This window comes from Leopardus geoffroyi, chromosome B4 (assembly GCF_018350155.1).
Source record: "Leopardus geoffroyi isolate Oge1 chromosome B4, O.geoffroyi_Oge1_pat1.0, whole genome shotgun sequence".
In the NCBI taxonomy this organism is placed as follows: Eukaryota; Metazoa; Chordata; class Mammalia; order Carnivora; family Felidae; genus Leopardus; species Leopardus geoffroyi.
In genome coordinates this window covers 139,169,787-139,190,573 of record NC_059341.1, presented here as the reverse complement: position 1 = coordinate 139,190,573, position 20,787 = coordinate 139,169,787, and the positions used below count along the sequence as shown (strand labels likewise).

General features: G+C 55.5%; 1 protein-coding gene across 4 annotated transcripts; it reads right to left on the bottom strand.

Moving 5' to 3' along the window:
* Window positions 1–21: 21 nt before the first annotated feature.
* On the bottom strand, window positions 22–18,911 carry GTSE1 (G2 and S-phase expressed 1). 4 transcript variants are annotated; one of them, XM_045464444.1, is made up of 12 exons: window positions 18,777–18,911; window positions 18,431–18,536; window positions 12,115–12,172; window positions 11,408–12,011; window positions 9,261–9,431; window positions 8,355–8,481; window positions 6,388–6,768; window positions 3,433–3,505; window positions 2,407–2,646; window positions 1,280–1,484; window positions 640–852; window positions 22–199 (listed from the first exon to the last, which is right to left on the bottom strand). In XM_045464444.1, exons 2-12 carry the CDS (start codon window positions 18,450–18,452, stop codon window positions 116–118), a joined length of 2,178 nt encoding a protein of 725 aa, XP_045320400.1. In that variant the 5' UTR covers window positions 18,453–18,536; window positions 18,777–18,911; the 3' UTR covers window positions 22–115. The 4 variants fall into 4 exon arrangements, with proteins under 4 accessions (XP_045320400.1, XP_045320402.1, XP_045320401.1 ...); XM_045464446.1 differs by lacking the exon at window positions 6,388–6,768; XM_045464445.1 differs by lacking the exon at window positions 9,261–9,431.
* Between the last annotated feature and the right edge of the window lie 1,876 nt (window positions 18,912–20,787).

Genomic DNA, 20,787 nt, shown 5'->3' with positions numbered 1-20,787 from the left:
TGTAAACAACCACCACGAAACAATTGCTCCTAAGATTTATTTCTAAGGGTTGAAAACCACCTTAGGACCGACAGTTCTTTTAACGAAATGTAAAACGCGAAGGGTTTTATTCCCCTCAGAACTTGAGAAGTGGCGAATCGACATTTTCCTTGTCAGCCTCGGGACTCAGCTGGATCAGAGGAGAAGTCAAGTCTATCAGCTGCAAGACAGAAGCGACGGGGTGAATGACGCGGCCGCGTGGCCCCTCCCGGCCCGCGAGCCCCCTCCGCCGTGGCTCAGACACACTGAAAGTTGAGCTAGCACGTCTAAGAAGCCGGAAGGAGATGCCACACGGAAGAACTCTGAGTTCTTGACACACATGTGCTCCCTCCTCACAAATCGGGCCCTGGGGGACCCTGGAGCGACAGTGATGGGACCCCTGCCCTCGGAGAGCTCCTGGGCCCCCAGGCAGGATCCCGCAGCAGGACTTGGTGAATTCTAAGCTCATGCCACCGCTGGAGGGTACCCCGCCACGTGTCACTTTAGAGACCTCAGGGGCTGCTCCGAGGGTCACCGCGATGTGCCCTGGGAGGAGGAACAAACCCAGAACTGAGACCACCCGAGGCCAAAGCCCACATGGAACCACCTGCTACTTCTCACCTGTCCCACGTCGTGGAGAGGCTTGGATGCGGTGGTTCTGTTCATGTCCGGAGTGTTGATCAGCAGGTCAATCAGAGGTCTGCCTTCAGAGCCCGGAGCCACGCTTGCTTCTGGAGTACTGCACAGGTCCACAAGAGGGGGGCTGACGAGGGCTGGGCCCTCAGCTTTCGGAGTGATGGCAAGTTGCTCTAGTCTAAGATCCACAAGAATCGCCTAGACGAGAACACGAGATCCAAAGGCAATTCTGGCACCTTTTTGTCAACCATGTTGAGAAAACAGGAAACCCAAGGAAGGATGGCCTTTAGCGGGGAGAGCTGGCTGTGGTGTGCACGTACTGATGGGTGGAGTTCTCTCCTCCTCGGCCACCCCCACACGGCCCCCCAACTCCGTCTGCCGCCCTCTGGCCGATGGCCCACACTAGGGCTCCCACCGGCCTCTCCCCCTGTCACTCTGCTTCCTACTGCCCGTCCTCTGGGCAAACACAGGAGGAGGGGAGAGGCTGGAGGTCCTGACTCCCACTCTCTGGCCCTGGGGGCCCGGGGACAACAGATGAAGTCCCAGAGAGGCAACTCGGCGGACCACCGTGCTGAGTGACCACGCGGCTTGGGGGCAGAGTCCAGGGTCCCGGAGAACACGGTACCTCACGAGGGCGTGTGTCTTCGGGTGGCCGGGCCGCAGCTGGCACTTCTTCTGCAGTGATGCCTTTTGGAACAGCCAAGTCGCTCTTTTCAGGAGAAAAGGTAAGCGCCTGTGGCACAGCCGACGGGGGGGAACAGGACCCGTCAGACGACGAGTCCTCGCGCCTGGAGGCAGCCTCGCTCCTGCTCGCCCTGGTTGGCGCGGCTCTGCGGGGAGAGAAAGGGCAGACCCCGTGAGGGACCGTAAGTGCTGGCTCGTCGGGCTAGGCTTCTGTTCTGGAAGGAGATGTGTCACATGGGGCAGGGCGTGCTGGCTTTGGTTCCGGCTCCGTCCGCGACAGCTCTAACCGTGAGCGAGTCCCTTTCTGACCTTCAGCTTCCTCGTGAAGAAAAATACAAGGCCCGAATGGTCTCGGAGGTCCTTTGGCTCGAAAAGCTTACCAGCCTGCTACCCACACGGGCCTGTTTTACGCCCTTCCCTTCAGTCCGCGAAGTGGACAGAGACACGCTTGCTCCACGTTCAGGTAGAGAGGAGAGAAATGCTCCGATGAAAATGAAGCAGGAAAACGGAACAGAGTGACCGGGTAGGGAGGCGGGACTTTCCAGAAAGGTCCCCGAGGTTGGCCCCTGAACGTGGACTTGAACCGTGGAGGGGCAGCGCATCCCAGACGGAGAGGACGGCCAGGACAGGACCGTCTGCCACGCGGTGAGGGAGGGGGCGGCGGGGCTGGAGCAAAGTGACGGGGACGGGGGCAGGGGAGGCGGGAGAAGCAGGTGGAACGGACGCGGTAGCCAATGCGGGGTCTGTTTCTCAGGAAGCCTGAGTGTGGTCACCCCTGGCCAAGACTACAGGACTGTCCTGGGGGCCCGGTCGCAAAGACCACACCAGACCCCAGACCCCGGGTGTGGGTGCACCTTACTGAGTCTTCTGCCCAACGGGCTCCCCCCAGTGAGAGGCCACGGCCCACGGCGACAGGGTGACTGGCAGGTGCCGTCCCTGCTTGCCAGCCCTTCGGCCCAGTCGGGACAGTACGCTGGGTGGGAACGAGGATGGCGGAGCAAGCAGGCGCCCTCCCGCACTTCAGGGAGCCACCGACAGGCCTCTGTGGCCGTCGCCTCTGCCTCTTACCTCGCCGCACATTTTTTCCGGAGTTCAGAGGAAAGCCGCGGAGCAGACGCACACGGCGGAGAAGCCAGAGCCCTGGGCACAGTTTTAGGGGTCACCCGTGGAAGGCTGGAGAGCCGACGGCTGGCGGGCGTGGGCAAGGCTGACCCACGCCTCGTACTCACAGGGGTCGTCGTACCGCTTAAATGTCCTGGTGAGGCCGGCCCGGATGAGTGTCCAGCGGGAGTGCTGTGGACAACTACCCTGGAAAGACAAAATGAGAGTCTTCAGCAGGCATGAACAAAAAGAAGATTCTGTTCATCCAATATGCTAATGCAGTAAAAAGTCCTGTGACTTCAACAGACGAGACTCAGGCCTGCGGAGAAGCCCGCTGGAGGTCTGCTCTGGGGAGGCAGGGCCGCCGCCAGCACCCTGGGAAACCCTGCCGTCTCCGGGCGGAGCATGCGAACGCACCTCGTGGGAGGTCCGCAAAACATCTAAACATCACCTCTGACAGCGTAGGTATTGCCACGAGGAAATCCAGAGCCACAGCGGGGACTGCCCGGGCTCACACGCACACAGGGAGCCGTCACTGCGTGTTCGTTCATCCCAGTGCTCGGGTCACCTGAACCCCACGTGAGCGCACAGGACTGAACGCGGGCACCCGCGGCTCATTTCTCACACGTCCCGCTTTCCAATCTGGCGATTCGTGTGGCTGTAACGGCCGGTGAATCCTCCTGCTGATTTGTTCTGCGGTTACTGATAAAGACGGTCTGTGTGGAGTCAACCACTATTTTAAATAGGTCGAGGGTCGCCGGGGGGGCTCAGTCGGTTGAGCATCCGACTTCGGCTCAGGTCACGGTCTCACGGTTCGCGGGTTCGAGCCCCGGGTTGGGCTCTGTGCTGACAGCTCAGAGCCCGGAGCCTGCTTCAGATTCTGTGTCTTCCCTCTCTCTCTGCCCCTCCCCTGCTTGCACTCTGTCTCTCTCTCTCCCTCTCTCAAAAATAAACATTAAAAAAAAAAATCAAAGGAAGTGGACGACTCCTCACCTTCCCACTGATGTGCAGGAATATGGCCTCTGTGCCCGACAGGACTTTGGCATTGCACCGTCTGCAGGCTCACCTGAGCAAGAGAGGAAGTGTGTCCCGTCAGTCCAACGTGGATCAAGTGACAAACCCACCGCAGGGCCCTGTCCCTACTGTCCCCGTGTCTGCTCTACCAGGACAGCTGGTGTCGCGACCACAAGGGTGCTCGCAGCCACGGAGGGAGCCCGCTGCCACGGTCGCAGGGCCACGTGTTCTAACGGCGTGGGGCTCCCCGTGGCCTCTCCGGCACTGAGTTTATGAGAACAGTTTGGCCCAGGGTGAATGATGAACGGTGTTCGTGGACAGCCCTGTTCCTGACACCGTGAAGAAAAGAGAAACCGATTTCAGAGGCGCGTGAGGCGTCATCAGGGGCACGGGCAGCAGAGGGTAGCAGCCAACGGGCACTGGGACCGGCCCAAGTCGGCGAGACCGGCAGACCACCGTGTGGTTGGAGGAAAGGCAGCCAGAGGCACGCCGTGGCCTCGGGCACCTGGGAAGAAAGGCAGCCGACGCCGCCAAGCACACTCGGTGCGCCCCGTGCCGTGGACGCTCCGAAGAACCGCTTTCAGCCAACACGCGGAGCTCCCTGCCATGGAAACCTCCGTCTTACCTCCAGGGGTGACCGCTCCCGCGGGGCCCGAACCCACACCTTCAACCACCTGCTCGGCACGGCCCTCGGCACAGCCCCGAACTGTGGCACCTCGCGCTCAACAGGCGCAAACCGGGCCAGTGGGCTCTACCCCGGGGCTGCCGTTCCTCCAGCCCTCCCCTGGGCCCCTGGGCGTGGGAGGCAGCACCCGGGCGCCCCACGGAGGCCTCCGGGTCACTCCCGAGTCCCCTCCCACGCCGCCGCGAGCTCCCCTCCCCCCATGGTCTCCTGTCCACCTCACGGCCGGGCTGCCACGGAGCCCTCCCAGCTTCCATTCTTGCCCACGAGGGCCTGTTCATCACTCAGGGGAGGGATCTGCTGGAGGCCAGGACTCCCCGCCTAAAACCCTCTTGCTTAGCACCTGCACTGGCCCCGGCTGCCTCAGTCCCCACCTCTCATGACCCTTCCCCTCGTTCACTAACTTGGCTGAGGTTGCTAGTGTTTGATCAGTATCCGCCCTCTTCTCAGGAAGGAACCTGAGCGGGGCGAGAAGACAGCACGTCTTAGCACCCCTGGCAGGGAAGCACGGTCACATGACTGAGGCCTGAGCGAGGGGACAGAGAGGGGCACACACAACTTCCGTAAGCGCTCTCGCAAGGTAGGGGCGTGGTCCCCTTCGCCCGTCCCCCCCTCGCACCTGACGGGGCGGAAGGTGGGGCTGCAGCAGCCGCATTAGAGGATGAAGAAGAGACACCGGTCACGGCAAAACGAGACAGAGGCGGCCTGGGTCCTCAAAAGGCTTCGGGGCATTAAAGGCCACCTGTACTGGCCAGCAGTGCTGGAGACTTCAAGACACAAGCACCTCTACTTGAGCGAAGCTACAGGGACCCTCTCCCTTAAGGCAGCTCTGCACGACCTCCCACGTTACGCGGACTTCTTAGATTCATCTGCCTCAACCGAGCACCTGCCACCTGCCACCCTCCAGATACCACGCCGGTGCCACTCACAGCCAGACAGGGAGGCAGCCCGGGTCCTTGGCCACGGAGGAAACACACGTGTGCAGAGGGAGACTCCGAAAGGCCGAGGTGAGGACAGCCACTGGGAACAACGGCCACCGTTCGCACAGGGCTGGAAACTGCCCACGTCCCACCGGCCACAGCAGGGACCTCGGGAACACGCAGCACGTCCGGCAGGGACCGGGCAAGCACAAGTCAGCAGCGAGGCCACCTGTTCCCGAGGGTATAGGCCACTCGAGACCTGCCCCATCGAAGCTTTAAAACAATCCTCAAAAGGCTCAAGTCGACCTGCGATTGAAATGCCTGCCAAAGCAAGGTTCTACTCCTTAAAGCAAGGCAACAAAATGCAGATCTTCCAAGATTTTAAACCTATACTGTAAACAACGATTACTCATGAAGAGGCAGGAAAACGTGGTCATAATCAGGAAAAAAGTCAGTCACTAGAAACAGACCCCCAAATGACCGGGAAGGTGGCATTAGAAGAAACAGTGTAAATCAACTGTCATAAATATGTTTAAGAATTTAAATAAACACCATAAGGACAAAGATGGGGAAACTACAATGTCAAAAAAGAAAAATGAGCTGAATGGGCGTAACCACGGATCAGACGCGCCGCAGAGAAAGACAGGTAAGCGTGAAGACAGGACGTTACAGATGTCAAAACTGAAACACAAGAAAAGGGGGAAACCCCGGGCCTCCATGACCTACAAGCCACATTGAGAGGTCTAGACACGTGTAATTAGGGTCCCTGTAACTAGGGGCAGCAAGCAAACAGAATCTGAAGAAATAAGAGCCAAGTTTTTTTTCCAGAATGAATTAGAAACATCAACCCACAGATCAAAGCAGCTCAGGAACCCCCAAGAAGGGTAAATTCCAAAAAAGCCACTTCAAAATTCATAATAATCAAAATGCGGAAATGTAACAATAGACAGGAGCTCCTAAGAGCAGGCTGGGAGCAGTGATGTGACAGAGGGAAGGATGCGGGACGGGGACTCCACTGAGTGCTTGTCCAAAATGATGCAAGCTAGAAGATGCTAGGACAACACAGTCAAGGTGCTTCAACAGGGGCGCCTGGGTGGCTCAGTCGGTTAAGCGTCTGCGTTCGGTGCAGGTCATGATCTCACAGTTCATGGGTTCGAGCCCCGCATGGGGCTCTGTGCTGACCGCTCAAGGCCAGGAACCTGCTTCGGACCCCGTGTCTCCCTCTCTTTCTGCCCCTCCCCTGCTTGTGCGCATTCTCTCTCTCAAAAAAATCGATAAATGTTAAAAAAAAAAAAACTAAGAAAAACATACAGAAAATGCTCCATTCCTCACCAGTAGAAAACTTGGGGACCTTAAAGTGTCTTGTTGGGGTGGGCATCGCCTTTGTCCTGCAGGGTAGCCGGGAATCACGCCCTCTGGCACTCCCGGCCGTATTCAATGGAGACAGCGGCGACCAGCTGGAATGAGAGCTCAGCCCCGGGCCTCCCTGTTCCAGAGTCGGGGCTTGGGCGACAGCCGCGGGGGTGAGCGCCTTGGCTGGCTCCCTTGTCACCTCCGCAGCCGAGGTCCATTTACTCCTTCTGCAGGATGCACCCCCAGGGCCTCCCTGCAGGGACTGCCGGGACACAGCAGGCCCCACTCTGCCTGACTGGCCGGTGCATGACACAGGCGGGGAACTGTTCGCAGGAAAACGTGCGGGTTCACTTGATTTAGCTGGAAGAGGAGACACGACGTCTGGTTATGGCTGAGGCTTGGGTCACTTTTGAATTAGGAAGTGACTTGACAAACACATACGAGGTACGCTGTCTTCACCCGTATCTACCTGAAAATGTTTTCAAGTGAAGGAAATGTATTTCTATCGTCACGCTCTCCATGTAAGAGAAACACAGGACCTGTGAGCAATATTCCGTACACCCGTCAGGTAACATCCTCAAACAGGACAAGCTGGGTCGCTCATGGCTCAGCCGAGTGCGTTGTAAGGTACTAACTCTAGACGCAATTACCACGATGCACGTAAGCGTACGTAAATTCGAACTCTCCCCCTCCACCGACTGTGTCAACAGCCGACATCTATGCTGGCTGAGCAGACACAAGCTGGCGGTCCAGCCGCGCCTCTGGGCGGGGAGGAAGGGAGGGAACGGGGAGAGGAGGCGCATTCATCACTGGTGGGCTCCTTCGAGTCCCAAGGAGGCTGGGTCATGGCCATCACGAGCGCCACTTAAAACAGAAGGACGGCGAACGAGGTCCTCAGGTGCCAATATGCCCCGTGCAGAAGGCAGGCTGGCGAGATCCCAAAGAAGGCCTCGAAGAGAACGGCTGACGCCACAGCTCTTTTGTTCAGTGCGTAGCGGCTTTATGGTGCTCCCGCCCCCCCCCCCCCAACCGTCCTGTCTGACCCAGCCTCCCCAGTGTGTACCACGCAGAAAGACCCACGCTCAGGCCCGTTCCATGTCCGTCTCAACCTTTAGCGGGTAGGAACGCAGGGCCCCCGAGTGAAAACAGTGCTGACGCCCCGCACCGCCGCGGCCACTCAGGCCTCACAACCTCCGACGTGACAGAACTTCCTTTCCCCGAACGCGGGCCACGAGCTCCTTCTGATGCCCGGAAGAGCGCGTCCGGGGAGGCTCTGTCCTGCGGTGTGTCCGGTTCCGGGAACAACTGGAGTTCTCTTGGCCGCCACCTGGCAGCGGGGGCTCCAAATCACGTCGGCCTAACTCCGGAGCTCACGCTTTGCGGTTTGACAAAACGCGCACAGGTCTGCACGGCAAACACGCGTCGAAGAGGGCGGAGTCCTGAAGGGAATCCAAGGCTTCCCCCCACAGGTCACGAGGGCTTCTCCCCTTTACCACCAGATGGCGCCCTTGGCTTGCGAAGGTTACCACCGTGCAGAGGCGGGTTTGGGTCGGGGTTTAAAGAAGCACCGGCACTTACAAGGGCCACGTGCCCTACGTTATCTGGAACAGTCCTATTTTTAAAACCTGTGTGTGATTACATGTCAGTGGGCTGGTCTCAGCGTCCTCGCGTGTCGCGGGCACGTGGAGCGTCCACCAGCTTTGGGACGGCTGGAACCACCCTGCCCTAAAACCCCTGGCCTGAGCGTGCCCCTCCTCAGAGGAGAAACCCTGGAGGGCAGGGGGCCCGACACAAATGTCTCCTGCCCCAGACCGCAGCAAACCCTCCAGAACCTTCTGCTGAGTCTACGTGGTTCTGTGAAAACAGTCTCAGTGGGTCGGATAGCATTCAAGGCCTTGCCTCTCGAGACGCAGGCGGGTCTGGGCAGGAGACACTGGCTGGCTTACCTCTGCAGGTGGCCGGAGAAGCACACACACTGGAAATCCCACCAGAAACAGACCCTGAGGAAGACGACTTCCTTGAAAGACCGCCAGCACACCCACTGGGTTTTAACAGGGTCCTCTTCGGCCCCAACTGAAACAAAACATTAAAAAACAGAGTCATCGAAGATTTTGTTATCTACCCATTACTTTTTTATGCAAAAATTGGGTTTAAAAATTTTTTAAATGTTTATTTTTGAGAGAGAGAGAGAAAGTGAGCAGGGGAGGAGCAGAGTGAGAGGGAGACAGAAGATCTGAAGCGGGCTCCTCGCTGACAGCAGGGCTCCAACTCACGAACCATGAGATCATGGCCTGAGCCACCCAGGCGCCCCCCTAAAATAATTTTTAATAATTGAGTAATCATCATCTTAAGTGTAAAGAAAAGGCCAAGCAGTACTTCTCAGGCGCGGTCTTCAAAGCCCCGCATGAGTGAGAAACGTGGGGGACTCCTGAAATGCAGATGTTGGGGCTCTGACCCTGCCCCCCGAGTCTGTAGCTGGGGCCCAGCTTCTGGCGAGTACATCAGCGGTTCTCACACGCAGCACCGTTTAACCACAAAGCTGCGGGCGCTCGTCTCCAGGCCTGTGAGCTGCGGTTTCCAAGCACGGACATCCCATGTCGTCTGAGGGCAGCCGGAGCGGCGCAGACACATACAGGCTCGGAGAGGCGGACTTTTCTCAGTCCACGGAGCCCCCCCACCGCCGTGCACGCCAGGCCGTGTTCTCTGCATTGCAGCGAGCTGCCTCTCACGGGTCCCAGTTTCAACCTTCCTAAACTTGACTTCAGTCAAAGACACACCACATGGTACCCAAAGCTTCCCCTTTACTCTCCTTGCTCACAGGCCACACCCACCCACAGCCCCGGCAGACCCACCTTGCTCAGGACAGGGAGCGATCGCTTGCCTTGGACCAAGTGGCTGCCCCCCACCGGCAAGCTGGCGCCCTCCCGGGCAGCACTGGATTTGTCAGGGGGCACGGCCCCGTGGGATTCCTTCTCATTTAGGTTTCTCACGCCGGAAGGGCTAGCTGGTATCCTTTTCATAGGCTGAAAAATTGCAATTTGAATTGAGAGCACTGTCTGGCCTTGAACAACGCGCAGGTGCACCGAGGCGTCAATTTCGAGCACCGGTAGCACCGTCTGTCTTCCCAGCGCTGAACGTGCTCAGTTCACCCGCCGGATGGAAGGGATGGAAGCGGACACGGCAACTGGCTTCCTCTGCCAAATTACCACGGACAGAAATGACGATGGCGTTTGCTTCCTCATTCAAAACAGCAAAATAATACTAAGATCGTTGCAGGAGAGAGATCCCCTAAAGCTATTCCTCAATCAGGATTCTTACTTAAAGATGATAATGAGGAAAGTGACTCTAGTGACAAAAACTCTTAAATGCTGTATGGAAAGGAATCACTCATTAAAAGGTCATTTCCTCTCCCCGAGAGGCAGCTCAGTGGCAACGAATCTTCTCGGAAGAGTACTGAGAGCCATTTTTCTTTGGAGAGCAGAGTCAAACAAAGAATACATTTCTGACATATTTAGACGCAAGGGCATTCCTGGCACTGACCCCTGCGGATAAAAATAACCCCTTGTAACAAGGAGCGCTAATGAGAAGCGGCAGCAGCTCATAAGGTCAGAGCAACGAAACAATCACTTTCTTTTTCCTTCACAGCATTTTAAAACTTGAGATCTACCTCATGGACGTAAGTTCGCCATCTGAAAGTGTGCGTTGTCAGTGGTTTCTGCACGTTCACAGTGCTGTAAGGCCAGCGTCAGTATAATCTTAGACCATACTTGTTGTCCCTGAAGGAAACTGCTAGCCATTAGCAGGTGCCCCCGCCCCCCTACTCCCTCAACCTCCCTGCCCGCACACTGGCTAACCTACCCCCCTCAATACAATTCGCCCATCGTGGTCCCTCATGCCAACAGGATCGTACAGCAGGTGACCTTTGGCGTCCGGCTGCTTTCACTAGGCAGGTCTTCAAGGGTCATCCATGTTCTACTATGTACTAATATGGCATTTCTTTATTGCCTGAATCCAGCCCACGTGTTACACACAGAAATCCGTGCGCGGGTCCACGTATTACATAGGAGACCCGTGTCCCTCTTGTTCTGGAGACCTCACTTTGGAAATTGACATCCAAACGGGCTCCGGCAGGAGGAATTCGTGTGATTAAAGGAACGACGGCCCAGCTCCTTAGGGGAAGCGATGGCCAGCACGCCTCCTCCGTCCAGGCTCCAGTGCGGCACAAGCGCCTTTAGCTCGGATCAGTTCTGGGTCCTGAGCGCAGGGAGTCGCACGGTTTGGGAGATGTGCTTGGAGAGGGAAGGCGCTCCCCGGCCCTTGCTAGCTGTTTTGCACGGACCCAGACTTGCTCATGACCCCACACAGCATCTCCGTAACCAGCTCAGAGAGCTGAGGCCCAGGGCCCCGGTTAGGAGCAGAGCTGAGAAGCGGTGCTCGGCGGGCTCCAACCTGCTGCCTCTCCTCGAAGCATAACTTCCTCCCCTGAGTGAGGCCGGGTCAGCGAGGCCTGGAAGCAGCCGTGGTGTGACCCTCCCTTTCTCCTGCCCTAGCGCTCCGCCCTACAAACCGCAGGGGCTAACCGTACCCCAAAGACCTGCCCGGCCACTGCCACTGGCCACTGCCATTTAATTCCTGGGAGGAGAGCAGTCTCAACAAAATCCGGTCCAGGGAGGGGAACTGTTGGAAGCTGCTTGTTAATGCAGATGAAACCCCTAATGAGCAGGAAATCCGAAGTTGCAGCATCTAGGAAGGGATGTTTTTAAGTCATCCCAGGAGGAAGGCAGCCGCGCCTGCGTCCACATGCACCCCAAACCCAGCTCCCCGTGCCGCTCCTGCCCCCCGTGGACTTGCGGTTCCTATGCTTCCCAGCCCTCAGCCCGGCTACGTTTCCAAGCTCCTCCCCACAACGGTTTCCGTTAGGGCCATAAACCGCGAGGGCTAAAACGCAAGGGAGCACCTCGTCCCACACACGCATGTCCTGGCACATGAACGCGTCTACCTGCTCCACGGCCGCATGAATGGTTTTCCCTCTCTCAGACGAAGCTCGGGGCCGTACCAGCTGGCTGGTGACCTTTTTCTGAGGCCCTGCCTGGTGTGGAGGGGGAGCAGCACCGGGTTCCACCGGCAAGGAAGAGCGAGGCGAGTGCAGCGGTCCCTGCGTCTGGGCTTGGCCGGCCTGGGCAGAAGCTGCCCCCAAGGGGGTCTGGCTCAGCGGTGCCCTCAAGGGGCTGTCCGACAGGTAATATGTCTCCCTCTTCAGTGACCTGGGGCTCTTCCTCATTTCCATTTCTTTCTCAAACAGGTTTATTTTTAATTTCGATTCCTGGATAAATCTCTCCACGCTCTGGCTCCAAAGGTCTTCGGGCCTGGCCGCTTGGGCTGCCTTGTTTTTGCTTTTGCTTTCGATCTGGAAGGCCAGCAAGTGAGCCTCCGTGTACACTTCCACAAACTTCTCCCCAGTGAGAGGGCTCCAGGTGAAGTGACCTTCCGAGCCTGGCAGAAGCCGTTCTTCGGGAACGTGGTGATTTAACTCTAAGCTGGCAGCGACACATCTTTCTTTATGCCCCACGGGTCCAAAGAAGACTTCATCATCTTCATTTGCACTGTTTTAAAATAAAAGGATCATTAAGGACACTGGCAGTTAAATGAAAGACCTTACTGAATGCGGTTAAGCCCAAGGCAAGGGAAGAAAACTCATCCGTTTACCTTGAAGAAGACAGTGAAAGATCGAAGTCAAACTTTTCATCGGCCAGGAGAAGAATGTCTGTGGGGGGAAAGTCCCGTGTTATTTGAGGGCTGGGGTTGATAGAGAGAAAACATTACCAGTCTCTACAGCTATAAAAACAATGACAACATTTCACTCCCCAAAGTGTACCTTATCATGATTTTAACAGTCACCTCATCACAGAGGGCTCAAGGTTATCTTGGTTTTTTTGTTTTCTTTTTAAAATAGCATCAGCCATTGTGTGTTTGCTGAGCTGCCCCAAAAGTCTAAGTCCTTATCTTTAAGGTATAATCTAAAATGCATTCACCAAGTCATTGAACTAGTTTTTTCTAGACTAGGTAAGTCATTTTCAGGTTAGAGCATTTTCAAAAAACCACCTGCTTCAGGTTCCCTAGAATTAAATTCCCGGCTTACGAGCCATAGAATGCCTACTGCTCTTTCAAAATCAAATTCACTATCATTCGCATGTGCAGTCGCCACTCCATTCGTATTTGCTGACTCCCTTCACTTCTAGAGCCCAACTCGCCCCAGAAGAAACTGCACTCTGTGTCCCCCATAGTACCTCCATAGGCCCGGTCTAATAAGCCTGCTCCCTCCACCAAACCTGCAGCTCCCAAGCAACTTCTCTCCCCCTCAGCTCCCCCCACCCCTGCATCACCTTGACCTGACCTCTGTCACCACACTAGCCCTGCTGCAGATGTCCCTTCACTCTTCTGGGGCCCCAACTAGACTGTAAGCTCCCCCAAGACAGCAAATGTCCACCACTCTCCCAAATTCCCTCATGTCCAGCAAGGGGCCTGGACACTTGGCAAATAATTATCGAAATGTGCTGAACGGGTATTTCCACCACGTAAAGTTGATACAGTGCTTTCACAAATCACATCTTATTTGACCCTAATAAATGATGCAGCACACTGATTAAAACCATAAAGATTTAACATATACTAATATCCTAATTAGATCCTCGTTAGTCACACCAATTTTTCTTAATTACCCAATCAAGGAAAGGGTAGAAAGCACAAATGCACAAAAGAAGTAAAAGGAAATAAGCAGAGAGAGAGGACCTGAAAAGATTCATAAGCTAGTCTGCTCAATTCCATGCACATACACCTAAGAGCCTGGCTGAAATGGGTAATCTTCTAGAAAACGGAGTTTATTTTTTGTATTTAAATTACTTAAATTGATTTATTCCTAAGACGGACTCCAGAAGAAAAGGAAAAGATCTTAACAGTTCAATGACCACGAAATAACTGCACAGACTTATTCAAGCGCTCTTCTCCTCGAAAAAGCCCAAGTCCACGATAGTTTCATAGGAAACTCTGTCATGTCTTTCAAGAATGGATCATTCCAGAACTATTTATATTGCTCCACAGGATAGAAAAAAGGAACTTTCAACTCACTTCTATGAAGCAAGCAGGACCATACCAAAAACCTCTAAAGTTAGCTCGGAAGGAAAGCTACAGACCAGGTTCCTAACATAAAAATCCTAAATAGGAATACTAGGTAACAGAATCCACCAACACATTAAAAGAAGAAGAATAGGGGTGCCTGGGTGGCTCCGTCGGTTAAGCGGCCAACTTCGGCTCAGGTCATGATCTCACGGTCTGTGAGTTCAAGCCCCATGTCGGGCTCTGTGCTGACAGCTCAGAGCCTGGATCCTGCTTTGGATTCTGTGTCTCCCTCTCTCTCTGCCCCTCCCCTGCTCATGCTCAGTCTCATTCTCTCTCTCTCTCTCTCTCTCTCTCTCTCTCTCTCTTTTCTCTCTCTCTCTCTCAAAAATAAATAAAAACATTAAAAAAAAATTTTTTTTAATAAAAAAAGAATAATAGATCGTGACTAAGTGAAGTTCGTTTCAGGACTTTAGGATGGCTTAACTTTACACAACCCGGTAACATAATTGTTCTATTACTGGATCTAAAAGGAAAGCCGTAGGTCACAGCCATCTGTGCTAACAAGACACTTGAAAAACTGCAACGAACTTTGTTGACTGTAAAAGCCCTTCCTAAAAAGTAATGGGTACCTGACAGATACATGTTACCATACAAGGAAGCATCCACCTAGAGCCCAAAGCCAAACTGGGGTTTAATGGGATCCCATCAGAAGCGCCCCTTCTGAAGTCAGGAGCTTGCGTACATGTGTGATCAGTCAGGACGGGTTAACCCACGCCGATATGACAACCCCCAAGTCTCTCACTCAGCCTCTAATTCTGCTGGGCTTGGGCCCTGCTCTCCGCCCTCCTCTCTGCACAACCCAGGAGCCTGGGGAGCCTGGTGTTGGTGCGGAAGAAAAGGGAAAGAGCAAACCCCATACCAGTTCTCAACGGCCCGGAAGTAACACATACACAAACCACACTCCCATTTCACTGGCCGCCTTTCCCGTCCCCTGAGCTGAATCCTGCCTCAAGCAGGTGGGCAAGTACAATTCTATCATGTACCCAGGAGGAAGGAAAAAAAAAATAGAAAGGGGGAAAAAAGAAAAAAGAGGAAATACTAATAAACAGCACCAGAAACCACCATCTCTATGTAAATTAACCCGCAAGTCAGCATGAGGGATAATGGAAGTCCAAAGAGGAAACTCCGTGAAATCTGGGCCCTTGGAGATGATGTCTGCTGTCACAATTCCTGACACAGCTCTGGATACACTAACTAACACAGACAAGGGAAAGAACCTGGAGGCAAAAATACCATGGTGCACAGGTGCTAAGATTATAGACACCAAAAATCGCATGAATACTGTCATGGGTAGTGAAAGGATGCAACCAGGTGGCTGAGGACAAAATCATCGCACAGCAGTCTACGGTGTTCACGCCTACCAAGAACGGTTAGAAGACACGATGGAAGAAAAGTCCTCATCACAAAGACCTACGTTAGCAGCAAACCCCACAAAATGCAGATATACGAACCTAGCAGGAAACACGTAAGATTCATATAAAGAAAACTCAGTATATGATAAAAGTAGCCCACCAAATAAAAAGGGAAAACGGAGTATTCGATAAACGGTATTTTCCCTTAGAGGAAAATACATATAAAAGGAATAAGAAGAACCCACGGGGAAACTATGTTATAACCTGGAGTGAGGAGGTCTAACTATGACACCAAAGTGGAAGCCATAAAATAAAAGACTGATCGTACAATGTATAAATAACAATTTTAAAACTCTGCATGGCAGAGATCACCATGAGCAAAGTCAAAGAAACAAGCAGGGAAAAAGTATTTGCAGCTCACATCACAAAGGGCTCATCTAGGAGCAGTGCCTACAGACTGCTAAGAAAACAAACAGTAACAGAAGAACTGACGAAGGATAAGAACAGAGAAAATAACTGATGAAATGACATAAAACAAAAAAACCCTGAGATTCCACTTCTCACCTATCAGATTGTCAAAGATCAAAAAGTCTGGTGCCATGCGGGCAAGGTTGCGGGGGAGAGACCAATTCCCAGACTGCTGGGGAAGGTGTCACTTGGCACGGCCCTCCTGAGTCACCCGGCAGCACCTACAAAGCGCAGGTGTCCCCCGGCCCAGCAAGCGGACTTGTGGGAGTACATGTCACGGGCAGTCACGGCGCAATTCGCCGCAGCAGCCTTTGAAAAAGCAAGACACCGGACACAAACTAATTAACGTCACCCACAGCAGATGGGAGAAATTATAGCACCCAACCTACCCCTCCCCCCCCCCGAAGATGGCCACCACAGAGACACAAAAGAGAACGGGAACCCTGTGTTGACTTACAAAAAGCATCAAGATAAATGAGGTGCCCAAACCAGGACGCAGCACAGGGCCCCATCTGCTAGAAAAAGAGGACACTCGGGGGAGCCTGGGTGGCTCAGTCGGTGGAGTGTCAGACTTCGGCTCGGGTCATGATCTCACGGCTCATGGGTTCGAGCCCTGCGTCGGGCTCTGGGCTGACAGCTCAGAGCCTGCAGCCTGCTTCAAACTGTGTCTCCCTCTCTCTCTGCCCCTCCTCTATTCGTGTTCTGTTTCTCTCTCTCTCTCAAAAGTAAATAAATATTAAAAATTTTTTTTTTTTTAAGAAGAAAAGGAGGGCGGTCAGCCGACAACATATCCACATACTGGTTTCCTCTTGCACAGATTAGCTCCGGAAGATCAAAGGGACCAAAGACATCGATGGCCTTTGGAGGGGCGGCTGGGTGGCTGAGGGGGAGGCTGCAGGAGGTGGCAACGGGCAGGGTCAGATCCTGGAGGGTTTGCAAGCCCAGGCAAGGAGCTCCTGTTTTATCCAAAGTGCGACAGGAAGCTACTGGAGGTTTTAAGCGGAAGAGTTATGATCTACCTTGTGTTTTCAAAAGGTTACCCCGGCTGCTGTGTAGAGTGGAGGAGAGAAGCAGGCCGTATCTCCTGAAATCACGCATTGGCCAAAGTGCAGAATGTCCGAGTGGGTGGAAGTGAGTTAATGTGGCTGAGAGGCACACGGCGGCGGCCTTGAGGGACCCAAAATCTATTCGGAAGGTGGAAATCGCAGTAAATGATGATTGAATGGACACGGCCCCTTCACAACTTAGCTAAGTATATGGAGGAGCCGTTCCCTTCCATGAGAGGACAGAGAGCAGCCCAAGAGCGGGGAGTGCAGGACAGGGGAAGATGCCAAACAGGTGGGTGGATATACAGCCCAGAGCTCGGAGGAGAGGCTGCGCTCGAGACAAAATGCGGCACCTAGAAAAGCGATGGCTTGGGGCGCCTGGGTGGCGCAGTCGGTTGAGCGTCCGACTTCAGCCAGGTCACGATCTCGCGGTCCCTGAGTTCGAGCCCCGCGTCGGGCTCTGGGCTGATGGCTCAGAGCCTGGAGCCTGTTTCCGATTCTGTGTCTCCCTCTCTCTCTGCCCCTCCCCCGTTCATGCTCTGTCTCTCTGTCCCAAAAATAAATAAACGTTGGAAAAAAAAAAAAAAAAAAAGGAGATGGCTTTTCTAAGTTTACTTATTATTTATTTCGAGAGAGACAGAGACAGCCCAAGCAGGGGAGGGGCAGACAGAGCCCAACACGGGGCTTCAACCCACGAGACGGTGAGATCAGGACCTGAACCGAAATCAAGAGTTGGACACTTAACAGACTGAGCCAGCCACACGCCCTGCAGATGGGGTTTAAAGCCATGGGAATGTCCGAGAGCCCTGGGGTATGGATACAAAGAGACCCCAGAGACCTCGTCCTGGGTAAGATTAGCTTCAAAAGACAGTGGAGGAAGAGGAGGCTGAGAGGTGGAAGGAAAACCAAGGCTGCCTTGGAAGCCAGGTGAGAGGGAAGTTTCCAGAAGGAGAGGTCAGATGGCATTGAGAGGTTGATTAAACAAGAACAGAAAAGGGATAACAGGTTTGGCAACATGTATGCTGTAATTGATGAAAGCAGCTTGAACAGAGTGGTGAGGACCGAGGGGTTGGTAGGGGTTGAGGAACGCGGGAAAATAGCAGAACAAATAGAGAAAGCTCTGGAAGGCGGGCTCCCAGAGTGGAGGATATGGAGACAGAACAGAACGTATTTGTGTGTCAATGACAAGCAGGAGCGAATGTATGGACAGGAACAAGGTGAGGCCACGGAGGGAGGGTGACACGAGGGGTGTCCTCAGAAGCGGCAATGAGGATTCTACATGCACAAGGAAGGGACTGGTATCTGAAAGGGAGGAGAAGGGGGTGCAGCGGCAAATCCCCTTCTAGACACAATGAACAAGTGAGGAGATGGGCAAAGTCTCTAGCACGGTTTCAGGAAAGCGGAAGTTATCCGGGTACCCCGTCTGCCTGCCGCACAGGGGTGCGTGAGGAACAAAGGATAGGGGATGTCCACAGGCTTTAAGAGAAAAGGCGGGTGCGGCCCTTCCCTCATTCTGCGAGGCTGGATTCTCGCCGGGATGCTCAAACCAGACAGGGACAGAGCGAGAGGAAAAGCCGCCAAGATTCTGAACACACCTTGGCAAACAGAAACCGGCGACAGACGCGGAAAGAACGCATCGAACTCCCTCCCACAAGTGTGTGAGTTCCTGCGAAGTGCCAGGCAGTGTTCTCCGAACTGGGTGTAAACGGCGAGTAAAACTGGAAAGGATCCTGCTACCACGATGGGAATCTAAAGCCGTGTTGGGGAGGGGGGGCGGGGTGCGGTGCGGGATGCAGAAAACGGAATGAAAGAAGCCGGAAGGATGCAAACCCCCTGAAGACAGGGATCGTGAGCCGCACGGGCACAGAGCACAGGGTGAGCACTGAATAAACCAAGGACAACGTCCTCACAGAAGCATGAACGCCACCTGCATCCTCACTGAGCTCCCTGCACGGCGGCGCTGCGGCCACAAGGACATACCATCCTTCTTGGGAACCTCCATCCCTGCCTCTCGAGGCTGGCTGGCTGAAGCCGCGTCGGTCGCCAAGCGTGTCCTCCTTTCACGGCGAGGGCTGTCAGGAAGTCACTGCGGGAAGGGCGGGGCCAGCAGGTGAGCCGGTGTCAAGGCCCAGGACGCCCCCACCCCCACCCCCGACCCCTCCGCCCCCTTCCAGCGGCCGAGGGCCCCCAGGCCGGGAGCTCCGGGGGCCCGATCGGGCCGGCACACCGCGGCCGGGGGCCGGACCGGTGGGGGAGGGGGGAGACCCCGGCAGCCCCGACCGAACGCGCGAAGGGACCCCGCAGCCCGAGCCACCCCGCCCCTCACCCGAGCGGCGGCGACGCCTGGCGACCGCACCTCCGCCCGGAATTTAAACGCGGCGCGGCGAGCGCAGCGCGGGCTGCCGATTGGCCGGTTTGAACGGGCTGCGCAGCGTCGCCGCGCCCGATGCATCCTGGGGGCCGCGGCCGGGGCTGGGGAGGGCGGCGCGCGTGCGCACTGCCTCCGCGCGCGGGTGGGCGGCGCCCGCCGGCGTTCGGCCGAGAGCCCGCGGTGGGCGCGCAGAGCGGGGCGGGGCTTCTTTGCTGCGGGTACCGCGTGCCCGCGGGTTTGGCCCGGGGTGGCTACGCGTGACAGGGGACGTGGTTCCGATCCCAGCTCTTCATCTGTAAATGGAGAGACTTCATTTCCTACAGCAGGATGTTGACTGTGAAGACCGAACAAAATAGGTGCACCTGTCTGCTTCGTAAAGCAGTTCGCACCGGTTACTAATACCGCAGCAAGACCCGGCCCCTGCCCCTGCCCCTGCCCCGAGGAGCGCACCGGGTGACGCTGGTTTGTGCCCCCCCAACCCCGGGCCAGGAGAAGCTGAGTGGTGGCGGAGAACAGTGATGAGGGTCTGAGCCTGGCCAGAGGTGCGGCCCAAGCTTCCCCTGGGCTTCACAGCCGCTGGGGGGGTCCTGCGGCGGCAGATTGGAGGAGCGCGCAGGGTCCCGTGATCGAGGCTGCATGGGGGAATGCACAAGTTGGGGCAAGACCCCTGATCTGAGCGACGCGAAGCACTGACGGTGAACAGGGCAGTCCGCGGCAGCTTGAGACTGACCTCACTTGAGCCTTGGACTGGCGTTCAGGTATATGTAACACCCACCTCGTGGGCGGACAGTGGCATGAGGGGGTCCCCTCAGGACACAGTGTCATGAAGCCGTTACCCTAGGTATCTGGCACTGGTGGATGTAGCGGGATGTGGGAAGGAGGCGCCAGGGATGACGCCTAGGGTCTGCCCTGCGAAGGAGGGAACTCCGAAAGGGAGAGCACCATTGGCAGGCGTGATAATGAGCTATTTATGTGGGGCAGGTTGGGTGGAGAGCTGTCCAGAAGGCAGCCATCCTGGGCCCAGGACCTACACCAAGAAGCCTTCCAGGCCGTCTGGCATCTGGGCTTATTTTCACACCATCCACACCAATCACCCCCATTTCGCTGTGGTCCCTCTCACTTCTGATCCTGAGTGCAGCTCCCCGGGAGACTGTGAGCCTAAAAGGCAGGGCGGGGTCACAGTCATGTGATGTCCCCAGCTTCACCCAGCCCAGCACTGGGCCCCAGGCAAGAGCTGAGAGCACGGAAGCTAGGTATTCAAGGGAGGTGGGGAGTCTAGCAGCTTGGAAAGAGCCCAGCCTGCCCTCCGCATCCCCTTTGGCTGGTCCTGGCATCCCCAAACACCTCTTTTCTATTGAAGGGCCCCCTCTGTCACCTTCAACTTCTGTCTTCACTCCCCACTGCACTCTGATGTGCTGGGTGCCTGGACCCTGCCTTTCCCACCTCAGCCTCTGTCCAATGGGTCCTTTCTGAATTCCATTGTCTTTTGCTCAGATTCCTGCTTAACTACATAAGAAAAACGGTGCCAGGCTGACCCAGGTACAAATCCCAGCTGCAGGTATCCGTCAGGAGCCTTAGGGTCACAAGAAACAGGAAACCAGCTTCAAGCTGGCTTTAGAGGAGAATTTACTGGCTCAAGGAACAGGGAGGTCCAGGAATGGCCCTGGCTTCAGGTCTGGATAGAAAGAGGGGCTCGAAGGAGGGCACAGGGTCACGTCCTCTCCCAGCTGCCTCTACGGGGTCCTGCACACCCTCAGGCAGGCTGGTTTTGCTGGGCCCACAACCCCGGGAGCCCCAGGCTTCCCTCCACCTACCAAGGCCTCTGGTAAGACACAGCTGGTCTCGTGCCGCCAGTGCTAGGCCTGCCTGACTCAACCCCCTGCACAATTGTAGCAAGGGCTCAGGGGGTGCCTGGCCCAGATGTCAGGTCCCCACAGCCCTGGGGTTGTCTGCAGGGGGTGAGCAC